At 43.0% G+C, this 27820-nt stretch overlaps 1 protein-coding gene across 4 annotated transcripts in view; it reads left to right on the top strand.

Annotated features, from left to right (window-relative positions):
• The window catches only part of LOC127583941 (multiple C2 and transmembrane domain-containing protein 2-like), a 328587-nt gene that overhangs the window by 205633 nt on the left and 95134 nt on the right, over positions 1-27820 (top strand). For all 4 annotated transcript variants that reach the window (XR_007958316.1, XM_052040378.1, XM_052040377.1 and 1 more), the window contains exons 16-17: positions 1225-1299; positions 4809-4928. Coding sequence is in view for 3 of the 4 variants with exons in the window: in XM_052040378.1 (XP_051896338.1) it covers positions 1225-1299; positions 4809-4928 (195 nt within the window). In the remaining variant the exon portion in view is untranslated. The remainder of the gene's footprint in view (positions 1-1224; positions 1300-4808; positions 4929-27820) is intronic.

Genomic DNA, 27820 nt, shown 5'->3' with positions numbered 1-27820 from the left:
CTTGGCAGCATTCAAACAATTGAGGAAAACTAATGGGAGCATATTTTGGCTCAACTTGGCAGTTTATAATTTTCCTTGGGGTGCAGAGGGAGAAGGAGGAAAAGATGGTTGTTCTCAGCTCTTCAGACACAGAAATTCCAGACCACAATGTTAATAAAAGGAAAGTGCAATATTGCTTTGCATTTCACTTTATTATTGCTTCTTTGGGACCATGGCAAAGACAGAAGAGTTGGGTATTGGACGTTAAAACTCTGGGAACCATTCAAGACGGAAGATCTAAGGCCTGGTTGGATGCTTTCAGTCACTCATGCCTCCTTTGAACTTCTTAGAACACTGTTTGCTTATGTTCATAATCTGCTCCTGTCCTGCTGGGACAGGAAACTTACTGCATGTGAGAAGAACCTTCAGTTCAATGTAGCAGTACCATAAATTGGGAAGCATTCCACATGTCGGAAGAGCATATCCAAAGGTCAGTGTTTTAGTTGCCGAGTGCTCCCACAGCTGTTCTCAGCTGATTTATGGTTTTTTTTGCACAAGGAACTAAATCCTTATAAAGCAGATTCTCTAAACTTTTGTGGGCATTGTTTTGCTAATTAACTTGCACAGGGTGGGAAGCAAAGGGATAGGAATGTCTGGACTACTCAGAGGATGACTGATCAGCTAAATGGAGGCCATTCTGCAATGCATTTTTTAACAGGACAAGAGGTTCCTTGGTAAGAAAGTGAGTGGGACACAGAGATTCTGACCTCTCAGTGATTCATTGTCTACTGAATGAGTGATCTGGTACTCCGTTGTGTCTTGAATCTCCAGGCTGAAGTTGTGTCGTTGTGTGATAGCAGGTCATGTGTCCCAGTTAAAGTAATATGAAGTGAAGGATAAAATATTGAAGTTTGTGCTGCCAATCCATTTTAGTGAAGTTGGTCTACATCAGGTTTTTGCATGTTACACAAACTATTTGATGATATGACCGTAACCCATGATGTCTTTGATATCCATTATTTTGGAGGGGGAGGGAGGATAAATTCACCTAATTTGTCCACGTTCAAAGGAAGTGTACTCAATGTACAGTTCTCCATGTTGTATGCCAAACCCAAAATCACACAATCTGTAATTGTGTCTTCCATTAAGTGTAAAGAATTTACCTCAGAATTATGTGTTTTTGTTTCCTTATGAATAGCCCAAAATTATCAGTAAATGCTCAATATTTGTTTTTAATTTTCTCAGGTTAAAGCAAGCCTCAGAACTTTTAAACCAAAGGAACCAAGGAAATTGGAAGAAAATCCCAAATTTTCAAAAAAGGTATTTCAACATTTTAGAGCAATAACTATAATTTATAAGTCTGCAGCTTTGCACTCACTTCTTTGAACTCCACGTGCTCTGACATTTATATTACTTCAAACGCTCCTGTCATTACACCACCAAATACTCGAGCGTTAATGCTGACAGAAAAAAGTATAGATTAAGTGATAGTTGCAACGAAGATGCAGAAACATTCATCTTTCTGATTTTACTTTTATTTGGTTATAGACAAGTACAAAGACAGTCTTAATGTGTTGACCAGAATTCTTTCCTCTGGTTTCGTTCCTGCTGTACTTTGAACCATGCAATGAAACAGTACAGAAGGAAACCATTCAGTCCTTTGTCCTTGTATCATCTCTTCAGAAGATCTATCCAAGTAATCTTATATCTCTGCATTTTTCACTAAAGCCTTTCAATTTTTTCAATAAAATTGTGATGCGACGGTGAGGGTTGGTGTGGGCAGGGCTTGCAAGTTGTCTTGATGTGAATGGGGCCTCATGAAGCCACATTAGAAAACAGAAGGTCTCAGGAGCAAGCTCAGTGGTTCAAATTGCCTCCTGTAACCTTGCATGACATGATCTTAAATAAATGAAAGAGAAAAGTGGGTATATAACATGGGATCTGCCAACCTTCCACATTTTGAAAATGTGTGTTATTACCTTTAGAAGCAAACTTTAACATCAACCCTTCAAACGATTCAGAAAAGATATGTGTAAGCAATGGAAATTTTTGAAAGCCTAGCTATTCTCACCTTTCTCATGGACAGCAAAGATTTCCCACTTTGCTCAGGCTGTACTGTACAGTGACAGACCAGTGCCTACCAGGACCACCAGTAAAGTATGGCAATGTTATACAATGCCATATCTGTACCTACTAGTACTGTATCTGTGTGTATAGTGACAGACCCGTACTCAGCAGCATTGTTCCTGTATTGTACAGTAACAGAACCTGTCCCCACCAGTACTGTACTGTATGTTGTACAGTGACAGACCTGTACCAGTACTGTACTCCAGTGTTATATACTGACAGACCAATACTGTACCTCAGTGTTATACAGTGACAGATGTGCACCCACCAGTACTGTACCCCAGTGTAATACAGTGAAAGGCCTGTCCCTGTCAATACCATACTCCCACTGTTATACATTGACAGAACCATGCCCACCTGAACTGTACCCCTGTGGTGTACAGTGACAGACCCGTACTCAGCAGTCTCATTTCCCAGCATTACACAGTGAAACACCTATCCTCACCAGTACCGTACCCTACTGCTGTACATTGGCAGACCTTCACCCACCAGTGCTGTTGACAGACTCGTGCTTACCACTACTGTACCCCTGTCTTCTCATTTATTCTGTCAAAACCTACTGTGGCGAAAGAAGAGCACGCTCAGCCTCCCCAGTCTCACAAAGTGATTGAAGTCCTCAAATTAGAGACCATTCCAGTTATTCTCTCTGCCATTGTTCCTGAATATTATCCCTTGAATTGAAGACAGTTCTCATGCCTGGGCCTAACCAGTCTTCCTTCAAAATAAAGTTTTAAAATAACTTCCTTACTTTTGTACTCTGTTCTTCTATTTAAAATCCCAAGGATTCTGTTTGCTTTTTTAACAGTCTTCCCAATTTATCCTGCTACCTTCAAAGGCACGTGTACATGCATATCCAGGTCTTTCAGTTCCCCTTTAAAGTTTTATAATTTAGCTTCTGAATTAGCAGCAGGGGTTGACTGCTCAACCTCTTGAGCCTGTTCTGCCGTTCAATAAGATCATGGCTGATCTGGGTGTAAACTGAACTCTGCATTCCTATCTGATTTTAGTAAGCTTTCACCTCCTTATTCATGAAGAATCTATCTACCCTGTCTTAAAAACATTCAGACCCTGCTTCTGTTATCCTTTGAAACAGAGAGTTCCAAAGACTCATGGCCCTTTGAAAGAAAAACTTACACTTCAACTCCGTCTTAAATGGGTGACCCCCTTATTATTAATCAGTGACTCGTCATTCTAGACTCCTTGCCAACAGTGTGGCTGGGCAACAAACTTGGCATGTACTTGGTGGGCCAAAGGGCCAGCTTCTGTACTGTGCAACTTTATGAAACATCCTCTCCATGCCCACACTGTCAAGCTTATAATCTTTTTTTGTTGGCTAAATCTTGCTGGCAAATGCCACTGAACTCCTATGTGGAGTTGGAATTCCTGTATTCAGGTATGGAGGCCCTATCTAGCTGGTCTGAAGCATCCTGAACAGCAGTGGCAAGGTCTGCAACAGTGTACTGAAGAAGCTGTGACCCTAAAACTAACCTAATAGCTTTTGCTGCTGGCCCAAGCTTTGTCAGCTGTCAAAGCTGTTTAGTTCATACATATGTCTCTAACATACAGAAACAGTCAGAAAAAAAATTAATTATAATACTGTACTCCCAGCATTCTCTATTTTTGTCCCATTCCAGTTAATTTCTTTTGCACTCATCAAGGCCTTGATATCTTTCCTAAAGTGTACCCACTTACTTACCTTTGGTTATGCAACATGATGCGAAAGTCCTGAAGAAGGGCCCTGACCCGAAACGTTGACCGCCTGCTTTTCTCCACAGATGCTGCCTGGCCTACTGAGTTCCTCCAGCATTGTAGTGTTTTTCATCTAGATTCCAGCATCTGCAGTCCTTTGTTTCTCTGTCTGTTTCTTTTCCTGATGTATCTGGAAAATTGACTCCAAATCCCAAAGGGCCTCTTTGCCAATGCTTGAGTTTGGTGTTTATGGGAAGAGATAAAGAGAACATTTTGTTGCAACTTTAACATAAAATTTTCCTTTAAACCTTCATTACTGGTCATGACTGGCTTTGACTGGAGCTTGAGTTGTTCTTCGAAATAAATCCTTTTGTTCCCTTCGAGAATAAGTAGTACAAAATATGGAGAAGGAAAGCTTAACGAGGGAAGGTTGGAAGCTTCAGTGTATCCACATGCAGGAGCCATTTTTTTCTGCTTACATTCACACCTGGCCTACCCATCAGTAATGATGTGTGGAGAAATGAGGCAAAATTGGTCAGGCTGCCACCTGTTTTATTCTAGCGATTAAAGAAAGAATTGCATTTATATCACCCCTTTTCTGATGTCCCAATGAACTTTGCAGCTCACGGAATGCTTTTGAAGTGGAGTCATTGTATAAAAGCAGCTGGTTTGTACTGTATGCAGTAAGGTTCCACAAGTGATAACAACTCGATAATATGTTTGAGATATTGATTGTGGGATAAATACAGAGGGATTCTCCACTGCACATTCAAAGGGACAAGAGGAATCTCAGTTTAACACCTCATCCGATGGGTGAAAGAGGGATTAAAGTCAGGGTGTGTGGAAAGCCCCAAACTCTGTTCCTGCCTACCTCTTCAGTGGTGCCTGTTATGGAACCAAATCCCTTCATACCGAGTCATTGGTGCTTGGGAAGCAAGATGCTGCCATTAGACAGGACAAGAGCTATCGTACAGTCCAACAGCACAACAATTCTGTATGCTTGATGTTTGCAGGTGTTAACCAGGAACCTTAGACGAGTCCGGAATATCACCAGGACTTTATGGAGCACAGTCTGTTACATACAGAGCTGTTTTGAGTGGGAATCTGCTCAGAGAAGTTTAATAGCCTTTCTGGTAGGTCGTATTATTCCACTCTTTAGTTTGCATTTAACAAGAAGTTCAATGTTCTGTTAAGTAATGGCAACAAATACAGAGCAAAGGGAAGATTAAAAATTCGCCTTCGGGCTGGGTGCAGTATCTTCCTGTTGTAAATCTCTTTGTCTCCAATACACAAATGATCTCTGTTAAATGATGTACATATTTATTAGTTCCTTGATTCATGGAGACAATACACAAGGCTTCCTCCCTCTTCCTTATAATCCTGGGTTTCAGATGGCTTTTGAATGAAATGCTAAAAAAGGGAATTCCTTGGAACCCCTGGGAATTATCGTAATAATCCTGAAGCTCTCCATTTCCTTGAAGGCACAGGGGTTGATTTTCACCAGTGGAACTAGTGTGGGATGCTCATAAATCCTCTGGGAGAAACCATTTCCAGTACTGACCCAGCTAGCCCTTGTCGGCAGCCAGAGTATCCATCTGGTTCTACTAGTGATAGGTTCTGTCAAAATGCGAATGGGATTCTAGTTACAGGCGTCCAGTTGTCGTTTGAGAGGCACCTGGAACGTGAACACCTCTCCAGTTTCAAGCAATGTTACAGGCAAAGAAAATGGAAACCTGCCTTGTTAAATTATGTTCACGGGGCAAGGGGACCTGGAGTTTCTGGACTTCACAGAAATGAGGTGGGCCGCTGGAGACATGCAGCCTTCCCCTGGCCCCCCTTGCCTCACTCTGCTAGGTGAGTCTGTCTTTGGACTACTTGATACTACCTCCTCGGGGCTGGTGAATTGCAGTAACTTGAGTGGTTTCGCAACGAACAGCTTGCTTGCAGCACAGTAACAGGACATGGTGCACCAGGGGACCGCTGCCAGCTGGTAGCTGGCACATTCCACTGCCCCACGGTCAAAATTTACCTGTGTGTGATATTTACCACAAACCCAACATTTTGTTGACCAAAATTGCGCCAAAATATTACCTTAATTGTCACATTTTTTGACAATTAATTTCTCAGTGATCTGATGGTGAAGGAATGATGAAGCATTGAATTAGTGCTTTCTAGCCAATGAAATACTTTTGAAGTCCTAATGTGACATGGATCCCTGTGTGTGTAGAGTAAACAGCAATGTGGTAATGCCAGCTTTTTAAAAAATTTTGGTTGAAGAATAAATATTGGCCAGGACACTGGGAGAATTCTGGTTGTCTTTGAAATGCTGGTGTGGGTGGTCACCAGAGAGAGAGTCATACAACATGGAAACAGGCCCTTCGCCCGGGTCATCCATGCCGACTGTGTTGCCCAGCGAGCCAGTCCTATCTGCCCACGTTTTGCCCATAGCCCTCTAAACTTCTCCTATCCATGTACCTGTCTAGGTGGCTTTTAAGTGTTGCTAATGTCGCTAAGATGCCCTCAGTTAAACTCCCTCAGTACTCCACAGAGTATCAACTTGGATTTTGCACTCAGGTTTCTAACGTGGATTTGGAATCCACAGCCGTCTGATTCAGAGGTAAGAGTATTACGCAGTGGTCCCAGGTGAGCCTGACTTTAGGAAGTTTACAGTCAAACTGTTGCAAGGTAATGTAAATTGTAATGTTTTGTACTAGTGCTAACAGCATGGATATGTGCAATGGCTAAACTCCATAGACTCAGAATTTGTTGGCATTGAAGAATACTGTCTTATGGGAAACAGTTGAATGGGTTCAGACGATAAACAGGGGAGATTAGAAGAATGAGGGGTGACCTTACTGAGACACAAGACCGAAGGGCCTACTAACAGGTGCCTACTAAGAGCCTATGGGGGAATGCAGAACTGGGGGGCATAGTTTCTGAATAAGGGGTCCACCATTTGATATGGAGGTGAGAAAGAATTTTTTCTCTGAGGGTCATGAATGTTTGGAATTCTCTACCGCAGGAAACTGTGGATCCTGAACCATTGTCTACCGTGTGTTTGAATATTCAGGTATTTGGTCCACAGAGCAGTTGATGGTAACCAGGAACAGGGAGGAAAGTGTTGAGGCCAAGATCAGATCAACTATAATCTTATTAAATGGCAGGTTAGTCTTGAGGAGCTGTATGATCAACTTATGCTCCTACTTCTTCTTTAATACCACATGTCTTAAACATAATCTAAAATACAGTCAGGTATTATGTGAATCCTTCAGCTAAGTTTATCCCTCATTTCTTGGATTCCCAGCCACCTCCATCCCTGCCCTGAGTGCCCATCTGCAGTGGGCTTGTTCCCATACTCCACTCCTCTGTCACTCCAGAACAAATGTACCCATGAGCAGTCTCCTGCTCTGCTGGGAATGACAGCTTTACAAGCTTCTACCGTGAAGCAAGGTCCTGCAGATAAGATCAGGCTTACCATAGGGGTGGTGCCTGTCAAGCCTGAGATTGCCAACTCAAACATGTGACACTTTGCACATTGTCTCTGTTGAAATATCACTCCCCTGCTGCCTTGTACTAGACTGGCACATCCTCCAACCCCAAGCACAATTCCACAAGCTTTAACAGTTTCCAAGGCAATATCTCCGCAAAATTAGGGGTGGATAGTTTTCCAAAACTTGTTTTGGCAGTCAAGTAACCTGGATTGCAAAGCATCAAGGTTGTTTCTAATAATTAGAGTTGTGCATTGTTCTGGACAATTCCCACTGTTGTAAACATTCAATTATAGATATTTCAGTAAACATCTCAAACTCTTGTCAGCTTAAATGTTCGTAGTATCCTTATGATGAGAGTTGATTATAAGATTAATAGATGAGAAAGATCTAAGAAATTAGTTTATTTTAACATCAACTCAGTTAATCTTCTTTCTTTCTCCCAGTTCTGAGGAAGGATCCCAGACCTGAAACATTAACTCTGTTTCTCTTCCTTCAGACGTTGCCTGACTTGCTGAATGCTTCCAGTATTTTCTGTTTTTATTGGCAGAAGATACTTCATCCATGGAATTTTGCAACAAAATCAGGAGGCACTGATATGTGGGTTATTGCATTATTGTCCTGGCCAGTATTTAACCCCATAGTACATCACCAAGCCTAATTGTTGTCCCCAATAACATTACTATTATGGGAACTTGCACTGTGCAGTTGGCTCCATTTTTCCCAACAATACAATAGTGACTGTACTTCAATTGTACTTCATCAGCTGCAAAACACTTTGAGAAATTATGAGAGTGTACCTCCTTTCTTAGTTTTATTTTAGCAGGCTGTAAACAGATTCTAATTTGTCACATGCCTTGAAGCTTTCTAGTGTGTGTTAGAGACTGCTTTAGCAACCTTTAGTCAAATGGGGAGTTATCCTAGAAACAAAGGCTAATGACCAGTGAGCTGTTAAATGACAGAATTTAAGTGTGAAACCTGCTAGGAACCATTAATGCAGCTCCAGAATCAGCTCCTAGGGGATACTAATTTTTTTTCTAACAAAACAATTATTTATGTCTTAACAATCCTGTAGCATTAATTGACTATATTTAAGAAATGTTAAAATGAATTTTGATTTAAAACCGTCAAGCTTGTGCCAGTTTGCTGGAGTGTTTGGATGTAGGGAGGTCTGCCTTCAATGACTGCCAAATCTGTGTGACACTCTGCTGTTTGGTCATGGGCACCAGTTGTCCACTGTAAGGTTACACCACTTGTGCAATGAATGGTTAGCCCCCAGCTGTGAGTACGACACTAAAACTAGGTGGGGTATACATTCCAGGTGCTGCAGACCTCAACCAAGCCAAAGAGCAGCTCACAATGTGAAATAAAGATCAGAAGAGGCTGATTGTTTAACTGCAGGGAGCATGGTATCATCTACACCAGAGAGATTAGTTGAATCACAGATGATTGCAAGAAATGAAAATCATAATGGCACACCAAGTGTAACTGCCATAACTTGCATTTGTATAGCATATATAACATAGCATGACATCTGTCAGCACTCTGAGCTACATGAGATATTAGGGCAAATGATCGCAAGTTTGGTGAGGGAGATTGATTTTAAGGATGGGAGAAAGACAGAGAGGTTTCAGGAGCAAAATCTGGAGATTAGGATTGATTAAATCCAAGAATGAATGAGATTGAAGAGAGCCAAACTGAGATTTGGGGATTGTAGGACTGAGGAATTGGAACTGGTTTATTATTGTCACATGTACCAAGATACAGCGAAAAACTTTTGTTTGCGTGCCGTCCAGACAGATCATTCCAGGCATAAGTACATTGAGAAAGATAAAAAGAAAATGGAATACAGAATATAGTGTTACAGTTACAGAGAGAGTGCAGTGCAGGTAGACAAGTGCAAGGGCCAACGAGATAGATAGGGAGACCAAGCGCTCATCTTTTAGCGTATGAGGTCTGTTCAAGAGTCTGATAACAGTTGTATCATTAATTATGCCCAAGATTGTAGCTTCCTCCCTAAATTCCCAAATTTGGAACTTCTAATGCATATTGGCCAGTTTAAATCTGCTCTGAATAACAATCCCTCCACTAGCAAGTGATACAAGCCAATTGTTCCCACCCTGGACCCAGGTCTGGTCAGGTTTGGGACCTGAAGATCAGTTGAAAAGTTCATGTTGAGATTGGTGATTTTTTAAAAAATTTTGTGTAGTGGGTTGCAGAATCAAGGCTGGAGGTTAGTCATGACCCTATTGAATGGTGGAGCAAGCTTGAGATGGTGAATGGCTTCCTCCTGTTCTCTTCCCTGTCCTTTATAAATAACTGCAAATAATTCCATATACTGTATTTAATCAGCATTTTGTTTGCTAATATTTGTCTTCTGTGGCGATAAAGATCACTGCAAAGGCTCATGTTGAAGGTGGTATCATTTATTATTGTGTTACATAAGGTTGGAATAGATTATGAGCTGCCTGTTCAACAGTGTACAGCCAGGCCAAACTATTGTGTATCCTCACAATATAAAAAGTAGTTCTTCCCCAACAACTTAAGTATTTCACCCGTTTTACACTGTCCACCTATTCTTCCCTGTCATCGTTAAGCAAGTAAAATATCGGAGACAACCTGCACAACTGTCAGTAGATCACAAAAGGCAACACACTAACCTGAGCGTTAATTGAGTGCAATAACATTAAATTATTGTCTCGGAAGACTGATACCTTGAATGAACTGTGGTCCCTCTGTGGAACTCCCCTTGTACCTAGAATTCCACACAGTGTGGCCTTGTCTCTTCAGTGACTGAGGTTTGATTGTCATTCTATTCTGAAGCTGTCACTTTTATTAGTCGGACACACAGATCTTTTTTCCTGAGACGCATGTCAGGTGATTTTCTGTTTTCCATTGTTTGCTGGGTCTTGCGGAAAGCCAGCTCTTTTCATTGTGGTTGGATGTGGGCGTGCTTGATGTGGGTAGGATGTAATTATATTCACTGCAGGTGACAGTTACAAGAAGGCTTTAGCGATAATGTAACTGCTGGAAAACTTCGCACAAAAACACAACTTGTGCTCTGGAAAGAAATGTTTTTTTTCATTTTGTGGTTTGATGTAATGTGATTTTAATGCTGTTTTCTACCATGTCTCATCTGCATATTTTAATATGTGGATCCTTTAGGGCTCTTAGTACTCATCTTTTGTGAATACAACCAAAATAATAAAAAGACGCCCTCTAAGGCAGCTCCATTGTGCATCAATGTAGACAGAGCAGTGTTTGGGTCGGATCTCTGCTGCAAACCTGCACCGCTGCCTCACAGAAAGGGTGAGCACTTTGCTCCTGCTGACCCTGGGGATTATTCACTATGATTTAGCCCAGTTGGAGGGAAAACGTCCATTATCTGTTTCAGCTTGGCTTGGTTCGGGTTAGCACAGCACCATGGTAACTGCACACGACTCAGATTATTGTGCTGATAATAAAAGACGAAGTCTTGTTTGTAGTGGCTTAATTGAATGTATTCGCCAAGGTTATAGTATTGATCAATGAAAAATATCAGCCTATCAAAATCCAGTGGTGTGGCTATATTGTGCTTTGTTTTTCTCTTGCCTCACCTGGGTTCTTTACATTACTTATTGCTACGTTTGCACTGCCCACTCCTCTGCCTCCCGCCTTCCATTCCCTGCCCCTGTCTTAAACCTTGCCTTGTGTCGATCACTCTCCTCTCCTTCCTTATTGGTGGATGGTAATGGAGAAACGAGAAAATGAATACAAGGAGAGAAAATTAAGATAAAGGACAGCGGCTGAGAAATTTGGTGCCCTGTCAAAGGTGTGCTGCAGGATTATTGTGTAGCAATCAGGATTGGGGCAGGTAGAGATTGGAGCCTCTGGGAGATTTGGGTTATTGAAAGGGAAGGATGCTAGTGACTGGAGGGAGGGGGATATGGTTGGGGAATTTGGGGCCTGGCTCAGGCTGATTGGGATGGGGTGGGAGAGGTCCTTGTGCTGGGAGAGCTGGTACCACAAGGTGAGGATGGGGTTCAGGTGCAAAGTAAGAAAGTCACCTCATTGACCATCGCTGTTCTGTAATGACCAGTGGTAACTTGGTTTATTATTGTCACATGTACTGAGGTACAATGAAAAACTTTGTTTTGCAGACCATCCATACGGATAATTTGATCACCTCAGTGCATTGAGGTAGTACAAGGGAAAACAATAACAGGATGCAGAATAAAGTGTTACAGTTACAGAGAAAGTGCAGTGCAGGCAGACAATAAGGTGCAAGGCCATAACGAGGTAGATTGTGAGGTCAAGAGTCCATTTTATCGTACTAGGGCATTGTTCAACTGTCTTATAACAGTGGGATAGAAGTTATCCTTGAGCCTGATGGTATGTGCTTTCAGGCTTTTGTGTCTTCTGCCTAATGGGAGGGGGGAGAAGAAAGAATTTCTGGTGTGGGTAGGGTCTTTGATGATGTTGGTTGCTTTATCAAGGCAGCGAGAAGTGTAGACAGAATCCACGGAGGGGAGGCTGGTTTCCTTGATGTGCTGAGCTGTGTCCACAACTCTCTGCAGTTTCCGACGGCCACTCTCGACCATTTCTGCAAAAGGAGCGTCCTTTGGAGAAAGATGTCATTTGATGGGCATCTGACAGGAAATTGTATCAGAAGACCAAGTACAACTCGTATCGGAAAGTGACTGATGGAATTACTGGAGTGACACAAGATAACCCAGAAATGGTTAACGCAGTTGTGACTCCCCCTTGAGTCACATAATGATGAATATATTCAGTAACATACCCTCACTGGGCTTTCAGTATTTAACAGTGTATTTTTCAAAACAATACCACTGCTTCATGGGATTTGGTTGACTGAGGCCATGTTGGCTGACAGTAAGGCAACAGGGTGCAGATAAGGCTTCTGGTTCAAAACTGCCAAAACAGAAGACGTGGAATTTCAAGAGGTTGAGAGTTTGGAGAGTGGGATGTAGAATTACATTCAGCCATACGGGTAGGGGTGAGGTTTATGATGGGGAATGGTGTTGAGACAGAGAATCGTAGGAGTCACATTTTTAAGTCTTGCTCAAAGTTTTCACAAAATCATAATTTTTTTTTGTATGACTGCATATTCTGAGTGAATGTGACAGCACCAAGTCTCAGTGATCAAACCTGATCAGTGGTTGAAAACCCATGTCCTTCCCGTTTTCAAGCTGGCTTATTTCCAACTAATGCAGAAAAAACAAACTGCTGGAGGCACTCAGCAGGTCGAGCAGCATCTGTGGATCGGTGGGGTGGGAAGAATTGTTAACATTTTGGGTCAAGGCCCTGCATCAGGACTGAAACGTCAACAATTCCTTTCCCCCCCAACAGATGCTGCTCAACCTGCTGGGTTCCTTCAGCAGCGAGTTTTTTGCTCCAGAATCCAGCATCTGCAGTCTCTCATTTCTCTATTTCCAACACATTCCTGCCTCCCATCCATTGTCCCCCAGACTCCTCATCCACCGCCCTGATCCCTTTGCCCACTTTCCCTGAACGTCTCAACTGCACGTTGCAACCACAAATATTGATTTCTCTGCTGCTCTTTCACTAGCCTCTCAGCTTGAACCACAGAACCATAGAACAATACAGCACAATGCAGGCCCTTCGGTCCACCATGTTGTGCCGACCTTCAAACCACTCCTAAGACTATCTAACCCCTTCCTCCCACATATCCCTCTATCTTAAATTCCTCCATATGCTTATCTGGTAATCTCTTGAACTTGACCAACGTATCAGCCTCCACCACCACCCCAGGCAGCTTATTCCATGCACCCAACCGCTCTCTGGACATCTCCCTTGAACTTCCCACCCATTACCTTAAAGCCATGCCCCCTTGTATTGAGCATTGGTGCCCTGGAAAAGAGGCGCTGGCTGTCTACTCTTTGGACCTTGATCCCTCTCTCCTATTACACCTGTTGTCTTTGTTCCTTCGGAAATTTGTTGCCAAACCATTGCCACTTGCAAGCTCTCCCAGAGTTTAGTTATTCCCATCTTCTGGCTCCTATACTATTCCTTATCTTACCTCTGCCCCCACCCATATTGCTGAATCTTAACTCTGCATGCCACTCTCCAAACCCTTAACCTCTTGACATTCTACATCTTAATTCGCAACTCACCACTCTGCTTCAGCTTTCTGGAGGTCTACATTCTCATGTCCATGTACAACTCCGTCCCGCTCCACACATCTCACCCACAGCCTGAACATATCTCATTCTTCTTGCATCACGTACATGCCATGCCCTTTACACAGATACCTCATGCCCTTGCACGGGCAATTGTGATTATTTTTAACAGTTAACTTTAAGACCTCTTCAGATATTTTATTAATCACAAGGCAGTTCCAACAAACTTGTGTGGTAAGGTATTGCTATATCTGAAGCAAAATTTGGTCCTTACCTACATTGAAGAGGATTTGTATAAATTACACTGAAAAGTAATGGCCCATTTGCAACCAAAAAAACATTTACTGTAAGGATTAATAGCATTGTTTCATTTCATTACTTCACACTTTATATTGCAAAAGAGCTACTGCACTTCAAAACAAAATTATCAAGCTTTCTTTCAGCTAATCTACAAAAAGTTAATCTTCCAAAATGTTTAAGCAAAACTTTGCTGAAATTTGGCAACGTTAAGTGCGCAGAAGGCAGAGATTTCACAGCAAGAATTACGTGTGGTACATGTATAATTTTAGTCATTTAATAATAGTTTACTGACATGAAGCTAAATATGGATTACAGGAAACAAAAACTGCATTGCTCTTGAATGCAATCATAGCATTTGCTCCCTTCTGTTTTATAGCTTCATAATTCCTCAGTTGACAGACAGTTCATGAAACCTAAGTGGGATCGGGGATAGTTTGCCAAACCCAGCAAACCACAAGCCCTCTCAGAAGTCTGCACTTCCTCACTCTGTATGTGCATGCTTATTCTCGCCACATGTGTGAGACCAGATGCTGCCGATCTCCTTGTTGCACTCGGTGGCATGAAAAGAAATAAGTAACTTCTCGTAGTTTCCCAAGGGCATTTGGAAACCTTACCTGGCTTCTTGTGCCCAGTAGTGTGTAAAGATCATACTTCTGATGTTTATAAAATTAGGAATATCTGGGTATTTTTAACACAATGCACAGGTTGGCCTTCATGCTCTACGTTTCAGCACTTCAAAAATAGTTTGTTGGCAGTGAAGTGCTCTGGGACACCCAGATGATGTGGAAGGCTCCAGATAAATGCAAGTTCCTTCTCCCTTTCATCCGGTTCACAGAATTAGCAGTCCCAAGATAGATTTGGATCATGATTCCCTTGGCCTGTTTCCAGTCTTGCTTCTTGAAACCAGAGGGTGATATAGGATCTGGACAATGCAAACAATTACAGATGCAGCACCATCATTTAAAGCCATGTAGACCAGCATCCATCTGCGTCATGAAGACAAACACCACTTTCTCTACAGTTTGGCTGTTTTATGGGAAGAGTGAGGATGCGATCAGGCAGAAGGAGCTCTGAGCTTTAAACCCCAACAACTGCCAGCGGGCACTTCAGCTCTGTTGAGCACAGATATGTCAAGACTGCTAGCACTTCGCCTTTTACGCACCTTGCTTGCTGCCTTTTCTGAAGCCCTTCTTTTAATTGCTTCTTTCAGAAGGTTTGGCATTGTTGTACTGTGAATCCACAGAGCTTTTGATGTGTGGTATACAAAAATTTTTCAAGTGGCACCATGCAACTCACTCATGGAAGTTATACAGCACGGAAACAGGCCCTTCGGCCCAACTGGTCCATGCCAACCAAATGCCCTTCCAAGCTAGTGCCAATTGCCCACACTCAGTAAAAATCACTGACAAAATAAACCTGAACTTTGTCCTCAGAAGGGAACTGGTGACTGACTAGGCCAATCCTGAGCACAACTTGCTCTCCTTGTCTTTGTTTCTTGAGGAGTCGGGGTCACTGGCAAAGTCCAACTTTCATTGGTCTTCCCTAATGTTACTTAAACTTGCTTGCTTGACCAATTCACGGGCCTTTGTAGGACCAATGTATTGCTGGGTAATAAATGCTGGGAACACTCAGCAGATCAGGCAGCATCTGTGGATAGACAAACAGAGTTAACGTTTAAGTCACAGGCCCTTCGCCTTGCTGGATCCAGCCAGGTTAGGTATGGGCACCAGATTTTCCTTCACCAAAGTACATTAGTGAGCCAATTGATTTGTTTTTGGTCACAGTCCATTGTCATTGATGCTGCCTTTTTATTCTATATTGTGAAAGTAACAGCTTAACTTCCCCAGTGGAATGTGAATTCTTGATCTAGTCCTCTGGATTACTAGTTCAGTAATTAATTTAGCCATCAACAATCAACATTACCAGTCCTGGATAGCTTTACCTTGGTATCAAATTATGAATACTGAGGATATCTCAAAATAGGAACTGCTGCTGTAAAGACTGTGTCAGGTCTGAACAGAAACACCTTCTCAAGGAGTGTTAGCAACAGTATTGGTTGTTAGAGTGGAACAGTGGTGTGTCTTAGTAAACCCCAGTAGCACAGTTAAATAGGCCATTGCATTGAAAAGTGCCAAGGGGAGAACTCTTCTAGTGTTCTGATTGTTAGGTCTTGGTTCAGTGCAACCGGGAAATAGTAACATTAGAACATTAGAAGGCCATTTGTGCCTCTTCTAACAATTAATGCAATCACAGCTGATCTTTTTACCTCAGCCTTTTTCATGCATTAAACCCATAATCCCACGATTCCCTTAATATCTAAAAAATCTATCAGTCTATGGAAAAATATATTGATCTCTAAGCATCGGGCTTGCCTTCTGTACCACAGTTGTGGCCATAGAAAGATGAATGACAAGTTGGCCACCTGCTGGTGTAGCTGTGAAGGCTGAAGAGGGGCAGGATGTGGCTTCCTCATCGCTACCTCCCATTGATACTTGAGTTATCAAAGACCAGAAGGAGAAAGGAAAACTCTTCATGCTCACTTGCCCAAGTGGTTGGTATTGGGCTGGGCTCAGAGCACAGTGGGGAAGTTGGTGAATAGGCCCTCTTGAAGATGGCATTTTCCTTCCATTCATTCACCCATACTTCACTACCACTGCTAGTATTTGTATTAGAGATTGTGTAGATCCAAGCTATGTTAGTGCCAACTCTGGCATCTGCTACCAACATGTTTTATCAATATTACTTCCTGTGCACCCCATAACCTGAATTTATTTTCTGTACACAGATTGTGATTCGGCCAGTATAGCAATGCCTGAAAGAGTAGTAGATGTTGACTCAGTACCATCTTTCTAAAGGGAAGTGGACTTTTAATTGCAAGGGAAAAATTTGGAGGGCTTGTGGCACAGATCTGGCACAGTTACAATCGTCCAAATAGTGACCTCCTCCTGCTACTTGGAACTAGATGTGCGTTCTTTCCTTTCAATCGCTGGATGTTGTATTGAATGCCATACGTGGAACATGGGAATGGGTTTGGAAAACTAGCTCAGAATATCCACAGCTTTTTACTGGTACAGATTTCAGCCTTGGAGGACCAGACAATTTCAAACTTGCATTTGTATTCGAGCCATCTAAATCCCATCAGAGCTCTTTAGGGAGAGGCAAAATTGGATCTTGCAAGCTCATTTTTGAATGGAGCAATACAAAACACTGGAGGAACTCAGCAGGTCAGGTAGCATCTATGGAGGGAAATGGAGGGTCAATGTTTTGGGTGGAGACCCTTCATCAAATCTAGATGAAGACTCTCAACCTGAAATGTTGACTGTCCATTTCCCTCTATAGATGCTGCCTGACCTGCTGAGTTCCTCCAGCATTTTGTGTGTTGCTCCAGATTCCAGCATCTGCAGTCTCCTGTGTCTCCTCTTTGAATGGCTCTTTTGATTTACCAGCATAGTTCAGTAGATGGCAGTGTAGCCACATGAATCAAGTAGTAGCTTCATTGCTGAGGGTCATTGAATACAGCTTGGGAAGTACAGTGCGGCAGAGACTTTATGACAATCTGAGGTAGCTGGCTAACAAAAAGATAATACCTAGGTGAAATAATTAAATACAACAGCACCTTGTTGACTGAGACACTGTACAGGTGGGTTGTGTACGCAGTTCCCTTGGCTTGTTTCAATTGATTAGAAGTTTTGATGTCACTTTTGGTCAAGCGGACCCTGGTTTTACTTAGGCTCAGCAAATTGTATTCATGCATGCAAAGGGCTTGTTAGACTCCCTTCTGATTTAACAGAATGGGCAAATGGACCAGTTGAGAAAGTGAACTGAATGCAACATTGATGCTGAGAAATCTGGCAATGGCCAGAGTTTAGCACTGAAATATTTTTGGCCATCTGAATTCACAAACCATTATCACTTCTGAAAGCACTGATTTAAATAGTCAGATGTGTTTTACCTCATGCATGATAAATCTAGCACCTCGGACAGATATCTGAGCAGCCATTGCTGAGAAAATGGCAGTATTCCCTGTCACAGAGTCATAGGAAGGTTTCAAGTTCAATTCTTTCAAGGGGCTAGCATGAGCTTTGTGGGCTGATGGCCTCCTTTAGATTGACTCTACTGTATTTTGAAGGAACAGACCTACTGTCCTTCAAGTGCAGAGATCATAGTGGCCCTTTGCCCATCATCTTGAACCCCTGTCCCCTGTGAACTGAGCACTCTGGGCATTCTCTCGTGAGCTAAGTTTCTTGACCAGTTGCTGGCGGATGTGTTCATCAGATAGCCAAACCTCTTGGATTGTCCTGCAGTTGACAGGAATTATAGATTACTCCGCTGGGGTAAGGGAATGCTTCTATCGATGTCTTGTAGCCAATGTTGCATTTATAAACATTGTGTGTTATGAAGCAAATCAAGCATAGCTGTGCATTTAAGGGCAATGTTATACTTACAGAGGCCCAAAGCAGCTGAAAGTAATCTGGGCCAGAGAGACCCAATTTATACAGCCAGCTCTACCTCTCTCTTTGGCGGGTGTAACCATGACCTGAAATAACATCAGATTACGAATGTCAGTGAGATTCCAATCAACTTTTCCTCAATGTTATATTTTTGAAACCCATCCACTGGAACATATTACGTTTCTCCCTGGTACTTGGATGTGTTTCTGAGGAGCTGTGACCTGCAGGCCTTTGGAGCTGGAGTTGGGATTGGACTGAATAACTCTTTTTGAACCAGCCTGAGCACAATAGGCTGAATGACCCCTTTGTGATTTGTCTTTGATTCCTGGCAACAGATGGCCTGCAAAGGGGGAATGGTCTGAAAAACTGGACAGAAAGAAACTAAGGCCCTGAGAACCTTTGGAGGATTCTTGATATACCCGTGAGTCCGTTTCAAGGAAAGAAAGAATCGATTTTATATAAAGCCTTGCGCAATCTTAGGATGTCATAAATTACATGCAGCAAGGTCCCATATCCAACAAAGAGATGATGAGGCAATAATCTATTTACGTTGGTACATGAGGGCCAAACGTTTTTGCCTGTACTACCTCAATGCACTCTGTACTAACTCAATGTAACTGCACTGTGTAATGAATTGACCTGTACGATCAGTATGCAAGACAAGTTTTTCACTGTACCTCAGTACAAATGACAATAATAAACCAATACCAATACCTTGGTCAGAACACCAGGGAGAACATCTCAGCTCTTTGAATAGTGCCAGGAGATATTTTATGTCCAACTAGGAAAACGGATGAGTCTTTAATTTGATGCCTCGCCCATATGCTGGTACCTTTGGTGATGTCGTGCCCCTTCTGTATTGCACTGCATCAGGCTAGCTTTTGTGCTGAGCCTCTGGAATGGTACATATATGACAATGAACTGCAAGTTATTTAATTAAGTTAAGGAGCTTGATACGTTTTTATGAAATTTGTCTTTTCACAGTTTTATTTTTTTAACCCATTTATTTTATGATTAACCCTTCTAAAATCTCAAAGGGATAATTTCAATAGTCTCTCAAAACATAATCTACAAGCTTTTTTTTGAAAACTTGATGCTTTTTGCAAAAACCAAACACTATCAAAACAAAAGAAAACTTTTAGAAGTAACTTAATTGAGCAAATAAAATATTTATTTTGTTCAGTGAGTGAGATCTCATAGCTTGTGTGAGTTGCTCTCAGGCTTCCTCCAAAAAGTGTTTATACAGCAGGAGAGCATTTGCTCACAGATGTGTTTCATGTTTACAATAGGCCTTTCTAACAGTCTTTGCAATCAATTAAAAAAAGAGTGTCATAAAGGGCACCCACCATGCAAAGACTTTGGGAACCCACTGTGCTCTTTCATTCCTTAATAGGAGAGTGTAGTGAAGGCTGCCAATTCCAGATCAGAGACGGGCAGTGAGAGACTGGGCTCGACAAAGCCTGTTATTTGACTCCTTCAAAGTCCAAAATGGCGTCCATGCTATGTGTGTGCATTTGACGTGAATTGCACCGGACACTATATTCATGAGGGCACAAGCAGTGTCTGGTAGTGATGCAGTGATCTACATGGTATGCACAATTATGCAGAATAGGCAGTTCATGACATTAATCAATATGCAACACTGATTTAATCCCAGTCCTGCCAACCAAAGGCTCCAGCTAACAGCAGCCCTTAACTCTTCCCAGCTAATCATGCATTCAAAACCCTTCACCTCTCTATTCACACCACCCTCCCTAACTATGTTCCCACATCAGCACTCTTTAAAAGGATCATCCATTACTTGTAGGTTATTTGTTGGCTATGTTATTCTATTTAGTGTTTCCTGGAGGTTGGATAAAAGTTGCAAATGTTTATGGGGAGTGGTTTACATTGGGATTTTGCCCTATCTTCAAAGCTTCAGCATAACTGGTTGCTTCTAGATAAGGAAACATTAAGAGTTATTCCCGTGGAATATGGTAAAATTGGGTAGTCTACAGCCCAATGGCATGAACATTGCATTTTCCAATTTCATGTAACCCAGTCCCCTGTGCTTCTTTCCCACACCCATCAGCAAGTGTTTATACAGCAGCCCATCCTATCTCTCTCTCTCGCTCGCTCTCTCTCCCTTTCCCATCCCTCCTCGACTCATCACCCTCCCCCACCTACTTCCAACTGCCCATCATCCACGCACCTATCTACCAGCGTTTCTTCTGCCTTGTTCACCTTTCCTATCCCCTCCCCCACCTGCTTCCAACTGCCCCTCATCCCTCTCTTCTCTGGCTCCACATCATGCATCCAGCAGCTCTCATTCCTTGGGCAGCACTGTTTGTGCTGCAGTGGGAGCTGAAATATTGCCTGTCAAATGTTGCATCGTAAGTGGATACAGAAATCTGCAAATGGAGATGATGATCATTAACGTGCTGGAGGGGGTGAGCTTCATGCTTATTGCAAAGTCCTATCTCAAGCTGTTGCCAAACTACTTCATGAACCTTGACCTTGAGCATGGCCAATCTGACAGCCTTCTCAATGCATAAGGATTTACCTTGGTACATTTTTCTGCATTATATTGAACCTCCTCCTTCTCAGATGGTTGTGGATGTTAGAGGTCCATCATCTCAACCCTAAGACATTGCTGCAAGAGTTCTTCAGAACACTTCATTAGGCCAGCAACCTTCAGCTGCTTCAACAATGACCTCTTTCTACCATCAGGTCAGTAGGGAGTATGTGCATTGATAATTACTCAATGCTAAATTACACTACCGGCTGAGCCAGAGAACAGTCAAGTATGTCCTGTTGCTGGCCATTAATACTTGTGCCACTAAGTATCAGCCCTTGACTATCTCCAACAAGAGTGTGTAATTACTTATCTTGGACAGTCTTTGGCTTTATTGTTGCTGAGTCCGCTACCATCACCATGTCGAAAATCACCAGTTATCAGAAAGTCAACTATGCTAGCCATATGAAACTGTAGCTACCAGTGCAGGTCAGAAGCTGTGTATTTTGCAGCAATTGACTTATTTCCTGACATACGAAAGTCTTTACACCATTTTCAAGGTAATTATCTGGATAAGTGCAGCTCAAACAAGGGTCAAAAAAACTCAGCACGCTCCAGGCCAAAGCAGCCTTTGCACCCCATCGACCACCACTGGTGCACCATGGCTGTCATGTTCGATCTGGGAATTATTTGCCCAAGGCTGCTCTGAATGCACCCCTCAAACCCACAACCTTTATCACTGAGGACAACGGCAACAGATGCTTGGGAATAGCAGTACTTGCATATTCCCATCCAAATCGCACGCCATCCTGACTTGGAAATGTATCAATGGTCCTTCATAGTCATTGGGTCTAAATCCTGGAACTCTCTACCCAACAGCATTTTGGTAATATTTTCACTGGAAGGACTGCAGTGGTTCAAGATGGGGCTTGATAATACCCAAGGTGGTGGGGGGTGGGGAAGCTTTCAAATTGTAAATCCAATCCCTTTGGAAAGGTTAGAAATTAACAGGACAGTAGGTCAGACTCCAATGACATAGAGTTTAAAGGTTTGGTTGAAACCCAATGGCCTGCCTCCATGCCCTGAGGGGATTGTTAGCCTCCAGCCATTCCCATACACTACTTCATTCACTATAGAGATCGCTCCCCTTAAACTCATTTAAATAAAGGTAACCCTGGAAAGTCCATCAGTTAGACTGCAGCTGAGCAGGATTAGGGTACGAGCCTTTCGTTTCAGGATTTGGTGATAAATCCATTTCCACAGCCCCCCCCCCACCCACCCACCCCCCCACCCGAAGTACTTTCCTGTGGTTTCCAAAGCAACAGGCATCAGCGGCGCAGCAAGTAGTGCTGCTGCATAACCCCCCTCCCCCCGAGACCCTGGTTCGATCTTGACCTTCGGTGCTGTCCATGTGGAGATTTTCTTCCCATGACTGCATGAGTTTCACCCTGGTATTCCAGCTATTCAAAATGCTGGAAGAGCTTTGTAAACTGGAGGTTGGCAGCTGGAGTGCGTGTGTTCATTGTCCTGTTTTTAACATTATCATCTGCCGATCTGAGATGGCATGGTTTATGGTGAGCTGGGGGAGTTTCAACTGGAAGATCATCCATCCCCAAAGGAATTTGGAAGTGTGTGTGTGTGAGATTTTCCAGTCGAGTTCTTTCAGTACAACCTGGAAAGTAACGGAGGATTCCTTAATTCCCCATAAATCAGTTACATTGACAGCAGACTGGCAGCTTCCCTCCCTGGTAAGCCCAAACTCTGCCATTTCTGGGAATTTCCCTACAGTGTTATGAAATTGTACAGCAGGGAAACAGGCCATTCGGCCCACCTGGTCCATTCTGACCATCAAACACTCATTAACATTAATCCTGCACTAACCCCTCTTATTCCTGCCCAGATTCTCCCACTCACCTGCACAACTGGGGCAGTTTACAGCAACCGATTAACCCATCAACACGCTTGCCTTTAGGAGTTTGGAGGAAGCTGGAGCACCTGAGGAAACCCACATTATTACAGAGACAGCATGAATACTCCACATGGACAGCACCATAGGTCAGGATTGAGCCCAGGTCTTTGGTGTTGTGAGGCAACAGCTCTGGTGGCTGTGCCAGTGTGTTACAGGATTGGTACCTACACCTACCTTCCATTTTGCAGGAGAGAGCAGTGGGCAGGGAATGTCCTCCCTAGTCTTCCCAGTTTCCTGGTTCAGTTGGCATGTGGAGAATCTCTAGACACATGTGCACAGAATGAAATGAGATCCCCCCCCACCCCCTGTAACCTTGGGGTCAGGGAAGAACCTGAAGAGCACCTCCCTGGGCTCAGAGATGGCAGGGAGAGTCCTGGAGGAACTTCCGAGGTGATAGTCAAGAACCTTTCTTTTATCACACAGGGAAGGAGATGATGGTGCCCATCTCTCCACTAATCCAGCAGAGGGCAGTGACTGCAGTTACACATCTCTTGACCTCTGTCCAGAAGCTTTTTAAGTTCATTCACAACCTTTAAATTACACTGGAGGATCTCAGTTGCTGAATGCTTAGTTTGCTTTAAATGGCACTCTGTGCTCTTTTAGCAGACACTCACTTTTTTTAAAGCAAGCCGAACTCCACGGTTCAGGGAGAAGGGCAGCACTACCTTCTTGAGGGCAATTGGGGATGGCCAATAAAATGTTGGCCTCACCAGTGACACTCATATCCCAAGAATGAATCAAAAGTTTATAGCTGAAAGAAATTTCATGCAAACATCTTAAGTGATTGCTTGCCAGCAGTCAATATTTTATGCACACTTGATTGGGCGATTGACAGAGACGTGACAGAATTTTCTACTATAAAAGAAAGTTTGAAAATCACTGCAATAAAGGAATAACTTTATTAGCTACGTCTCCCTCATTAACAGCGGGACAGTTACATTTTATAAGTTAAATTGATGGACGTTGAGTCCTCACTTAATCCTGGCCTGTGGAGCAAGGGTCGCTCTGCATGCTGATTGCAAAGCAGTCTCATGGCAGTTGGAGTCTTTCCTGTATGGCAAAAAAAAAACAAAGTAATCCACCTGTTTCTGTTCTTGCCCTTTTGGTCTCAAACTGCTTCTGTCACAGCTGATTGATGGATTTAGAAAGATTCTCCCAACGTGGTTTTAATTACACTGTGATGAAAATTTGTGTCAAAAATCAGATTAAAACCAAATTATAGTTGTGCAAACTGGACCATGTGTACAGAAGTTGGACTGTGCACATGAAATGCATGCACATGTGAAGCTGATTCTGTGCACTTAAAATGTGGAGTGCATGCTCAAACACCATGGTATTGTTCCTTCATCGTCAAAAAAATAAACAGTCCTCAAATATTTCAGATCTTTCACAGCAAGATTATGAATTTGTGTAAATTTAGTTAGTAAGTGATTCACGTTTTCCCTCTGAGGAAAGAGAATCCCTTGCCCACACCAGCCAAAATCCCACTTCCCTGCTCTCATTCAGGAATTGAGGGCTAAAGGATCTGGCACAGAGGAGGAGTTGGAGCCCTGGGGTGGATCAGCCGTGATCATATTGAGCGGTGGGGCAGGCTTGAGGGGTCGGGTGGCCTACTACTCCTCCTATTTTATTGTGGCTTGTATTCAGTCCCTTGCACTGCAGGTCACAGCTCTTCAAATGCTCATCCTACTACCTTTTAAATGACCTCTCCACTCGATGAGTGAAATACTTTGACTGAATTGTGCTCTATCTTTCTTCTAGTCAAGTTACAATAATCACACCTCCTTCCCCCACCTAGTTACTAAGCTCATGCTGAATCCTATCTGGGCTTCTCATATTGTTTTACACTTCCAGTTAAATCCCCCCTCAACCGTTTTTTCCCCAAAGAAATCGACCCAAGCTTAGCTTGTTTCTCCTTATATAATTCTACAGCACTGGAAACATCTTCATTAATCTCCTCTGTAGGGTGGCACAGTGGCACAACTAGTAGATCCGCTGCCTCACACACTGGAGGCACGGGTTCAGTCCTGACCTCAGGAGCTCTGTGTGTGGAGTTTGCATGTTCTCTCTCTGTGGTTTTCTCTTGGTGTTCTGGTTTCCTCTCTCATCCCAAAGACGCCAGTTGGCCACTGTGGGTGTAGGTGTAGGTGAGTGGTAGGATCTAGGGGGAGGCGATGACCATGTAGGGGAATTAAAAACCGGGATTAATGTGGGAATAGTGTAAGTGGATGATTGATGGTTAGTATGAACTCAGTGGGCTGAGGGCTTGTTTCTGTAATGTATCCCTCCATGACTCTGCACCCTCTCTAGAGATATCTCACCCTTCTGGCACTACAGTGATCAAAAATCAGTATGGTATTCTTAGTGTTGAACTAGTCAACCTCTTACCTCTTACTTTTTAGTTCTGCTCCTCAGCCAAAAAGACAAATATACCAAATGCGTCTTAACTCACCTAACCAGTCCATTGATATCTTCCTGCAATCCCAAACTCTTTCCCTCACTATCAACCATTCTGGTTTCGTCAAAAAAAAGATGGTGAATAATATTTTTATTTCTTGTGCAGAAGGATATATTTATTGGTTCATGGTGTGTGTTGTTTTCACTGCTTTATTACTGGCTGTAGAGCGTCAGGTGGTTTGGTGTATGGACACAACCCTAAGTTTGGGAGGTCTCCCTCAATGATCTTGTTACCATTGCCTGGTGTTCGTGGGGAAACAGAGCAGGGGCTTCCCCTGGGTTCCTTTGCACACTAGTACTTGGATTACAAATATGGGAAAGGAAATGGCATTCAGGAGAACACCAGCTGGTCGGTCAAGGCTGCTCCATTTTGCATGGCCTGGTGCATCATAAAATGGTTTCCAATGGCTCACACGTTCGTTAGCTCCTGGGAAAGTCAGGAAGACCCAGGCACAATAGGGGAAGAAAAATTCCTCTCAGACCATCAGAACCAATCCAGGAATTTGTATTGCCCTTGTGTCTATTAATTGTTAATTGCCTTGTCTACAATGGAGTTGTTTCCCAGCAAGGGAATGGTTCAGCTCTTCCTTGATGAATTAAGAGATCCTGTTGGGAAAGGAGAACCACCTACGTATCCTTCCTTCTGGTCCTTTCAGTCAGTGGAACTGAAATCATGGGCTGGATGGTCCTTGCCTCTGGCTGGGTGGTTCCGTCGAGTACCTTAGGCAACCTCCTCCTTGCAGGTCAGCTTATCTGTGACCATCGCACTGGTGTGTTGAAAAGCAGAAGTGAGAGGTGGGCTGGAAGTTGGGTGCCCGTGCCGCTGACCTCCCTCGCCACTGCTGGACTCATCCCTGACTTCAGGACAAAGCGCAGAGAAGCTGAGCTGTGAGTCTAGATCCAGATTGGATCCGCCCCTTGCCTTCACAACTACCAAGGCTGAGTTTGAAGGGGCTTAGTAATCATGAGCAAAAAGGTAAGAGGAGATAAATGGATTGTTCATTTTGCATCTCTTAATCTTAGTGTTTTTAATTAAATTCTAGTACCTTAAGCTGTTTTTAAATATATTTTTGAATAATTTTTAGTTTTTGATTCAGCAGAATGATTAAACTTTTTACACGTCTCAGATCAGGCCCTTTGGCCCAACCATGGTGCCCATCAAGCTCGTCCCATCTGCCCACGTTTGGCCCATATCCCTCAAAAGCCCTCCTATCCATGTACTTATCCAAATGTCTCTTAAATGTTGTTATTGTACCTGCCTCTACCACTTCCTCAGGCAGCTCATTCCATATACACACCACCCTCTGCATGAAGAAGTTGCCCCTCAGTTCCCTTTTATATCTTACACCTTTCACCTTAAACCTATGCCCTCTAGTTTTTAGTTCCCCTTCCCTGGGAATAAGACTGTGCGTTCACTCTATCTAGACCTCTCCATAACGTTCCCCCTCAATCTCCTATGTTCCAAGGAATAAGGTCCTAATTTGCCCAACCTCTCCCTAAAACTCAGGCCCTTGAGTCCTGGCAGTGCCCTGGTAAATCTTCCCTGCACTCTTTCCAGTTTAATCATGTCTTTCCTATAACAGGGTGACCAAAACTGAACACAATACTCCAAGTGAGGTCTCACCAACATCTGTACAACTGCAACATAACATTCCAACTCCTATACTCAATGCCCTGACTGACGAAAAGCACTTCAAAATATTTCAAAGACCTTTTGCAGCAGCACACTTCAAAAGACGACAAGGTCGATTTGAAGCTGGGACCTTGAGGTTCACCACCTTACTGGTGTGGAGTGCCAAGTTAGCCAGCCTTCCCATCTCATTAGAGGTTAATGATGGAGGGCCCTGTGTGTGTGTTAGGGTTGTGGACAGGGTCCAGTATTGTCTTGGACACTCAGTCCATTTTTTAATAACTCTCTCTCTCACTAAGACTATTCTGCACAGTGTAAATGGGAGCTACAAGCAATTTGCCTGCTTACCTCCTGAGCAATAGAGCAATGGATATATTTCTACAGGTGAGGTGACTCATGGTGTGTCAGCTTTAAGCAAAGATGCATCAGAGCTTGCACTGATATCAGTGAAGGGTTGTGGAGAATGTGGCAATTTATCATTGTAGGGTAAGTGCATTCTTATAACACTGGAATAGATGGTTCAGTGTAATCTGAAACAAATCATTTGGAAATGATTAATGCACATTACATTAGAGCACATTCTGACCCAGAATTTCCTGGGAAAGTTACATCAAGTTTAATGTGCACTCTGTTGTGAGGCTATAGCTAACCCAGCAGTTGTGGCAATGACACAATAGGAATGAGTAGTGAGATATCACAATTTATTGGATCATTTGTGGGAACCATCAACAACCTCATGAAAAGAATAGCTCATCTTCAGCCACCCCCCAATGGCCAAATTTGTATTATTGAAATGAATTAAATATGCTTAGGACAATAGTGCGTGTACCTCACAACATGAGGACCTTTTACATCAGGTTTTTTATGTTTTTGCATCTGTCTGTCCCAGAAAGTGAATCACTGGGATTTTGCTGTCCAGCTCTCTCTGTGGGTGAGTGATTCCTGGGTGCTTTACAGTTTTAGCATCACAGAACATTTATAGCAGAGATTGAGGTCACTCAGCCCATCATGTCTGCTCTGTTCGAGTAAAAGCTGCTGAACCTGATCCCATCACTCAATCATTGCGCCTTGTTTCTTGCCACTGAGCCAGTTTAAG

The sequence above is a fragment of the Pristis pectinata genome, chromosome 28 (genome assembly GCF_009764475.1).
Source record: "Pristis pectinata isolate sPriPec2 chromosome 28, sPriPec2.1.pri, whole genome shotgun sequence".
NCBI lineage: Eukaryota > Metazoa > Chordata > Chondrichthyes > Rhinopristiformes > Pristidae > Pristis > Pristis pectinata.
This window is presented reverse-complemented; position numbering and strand designations above follow the sequence as displayed.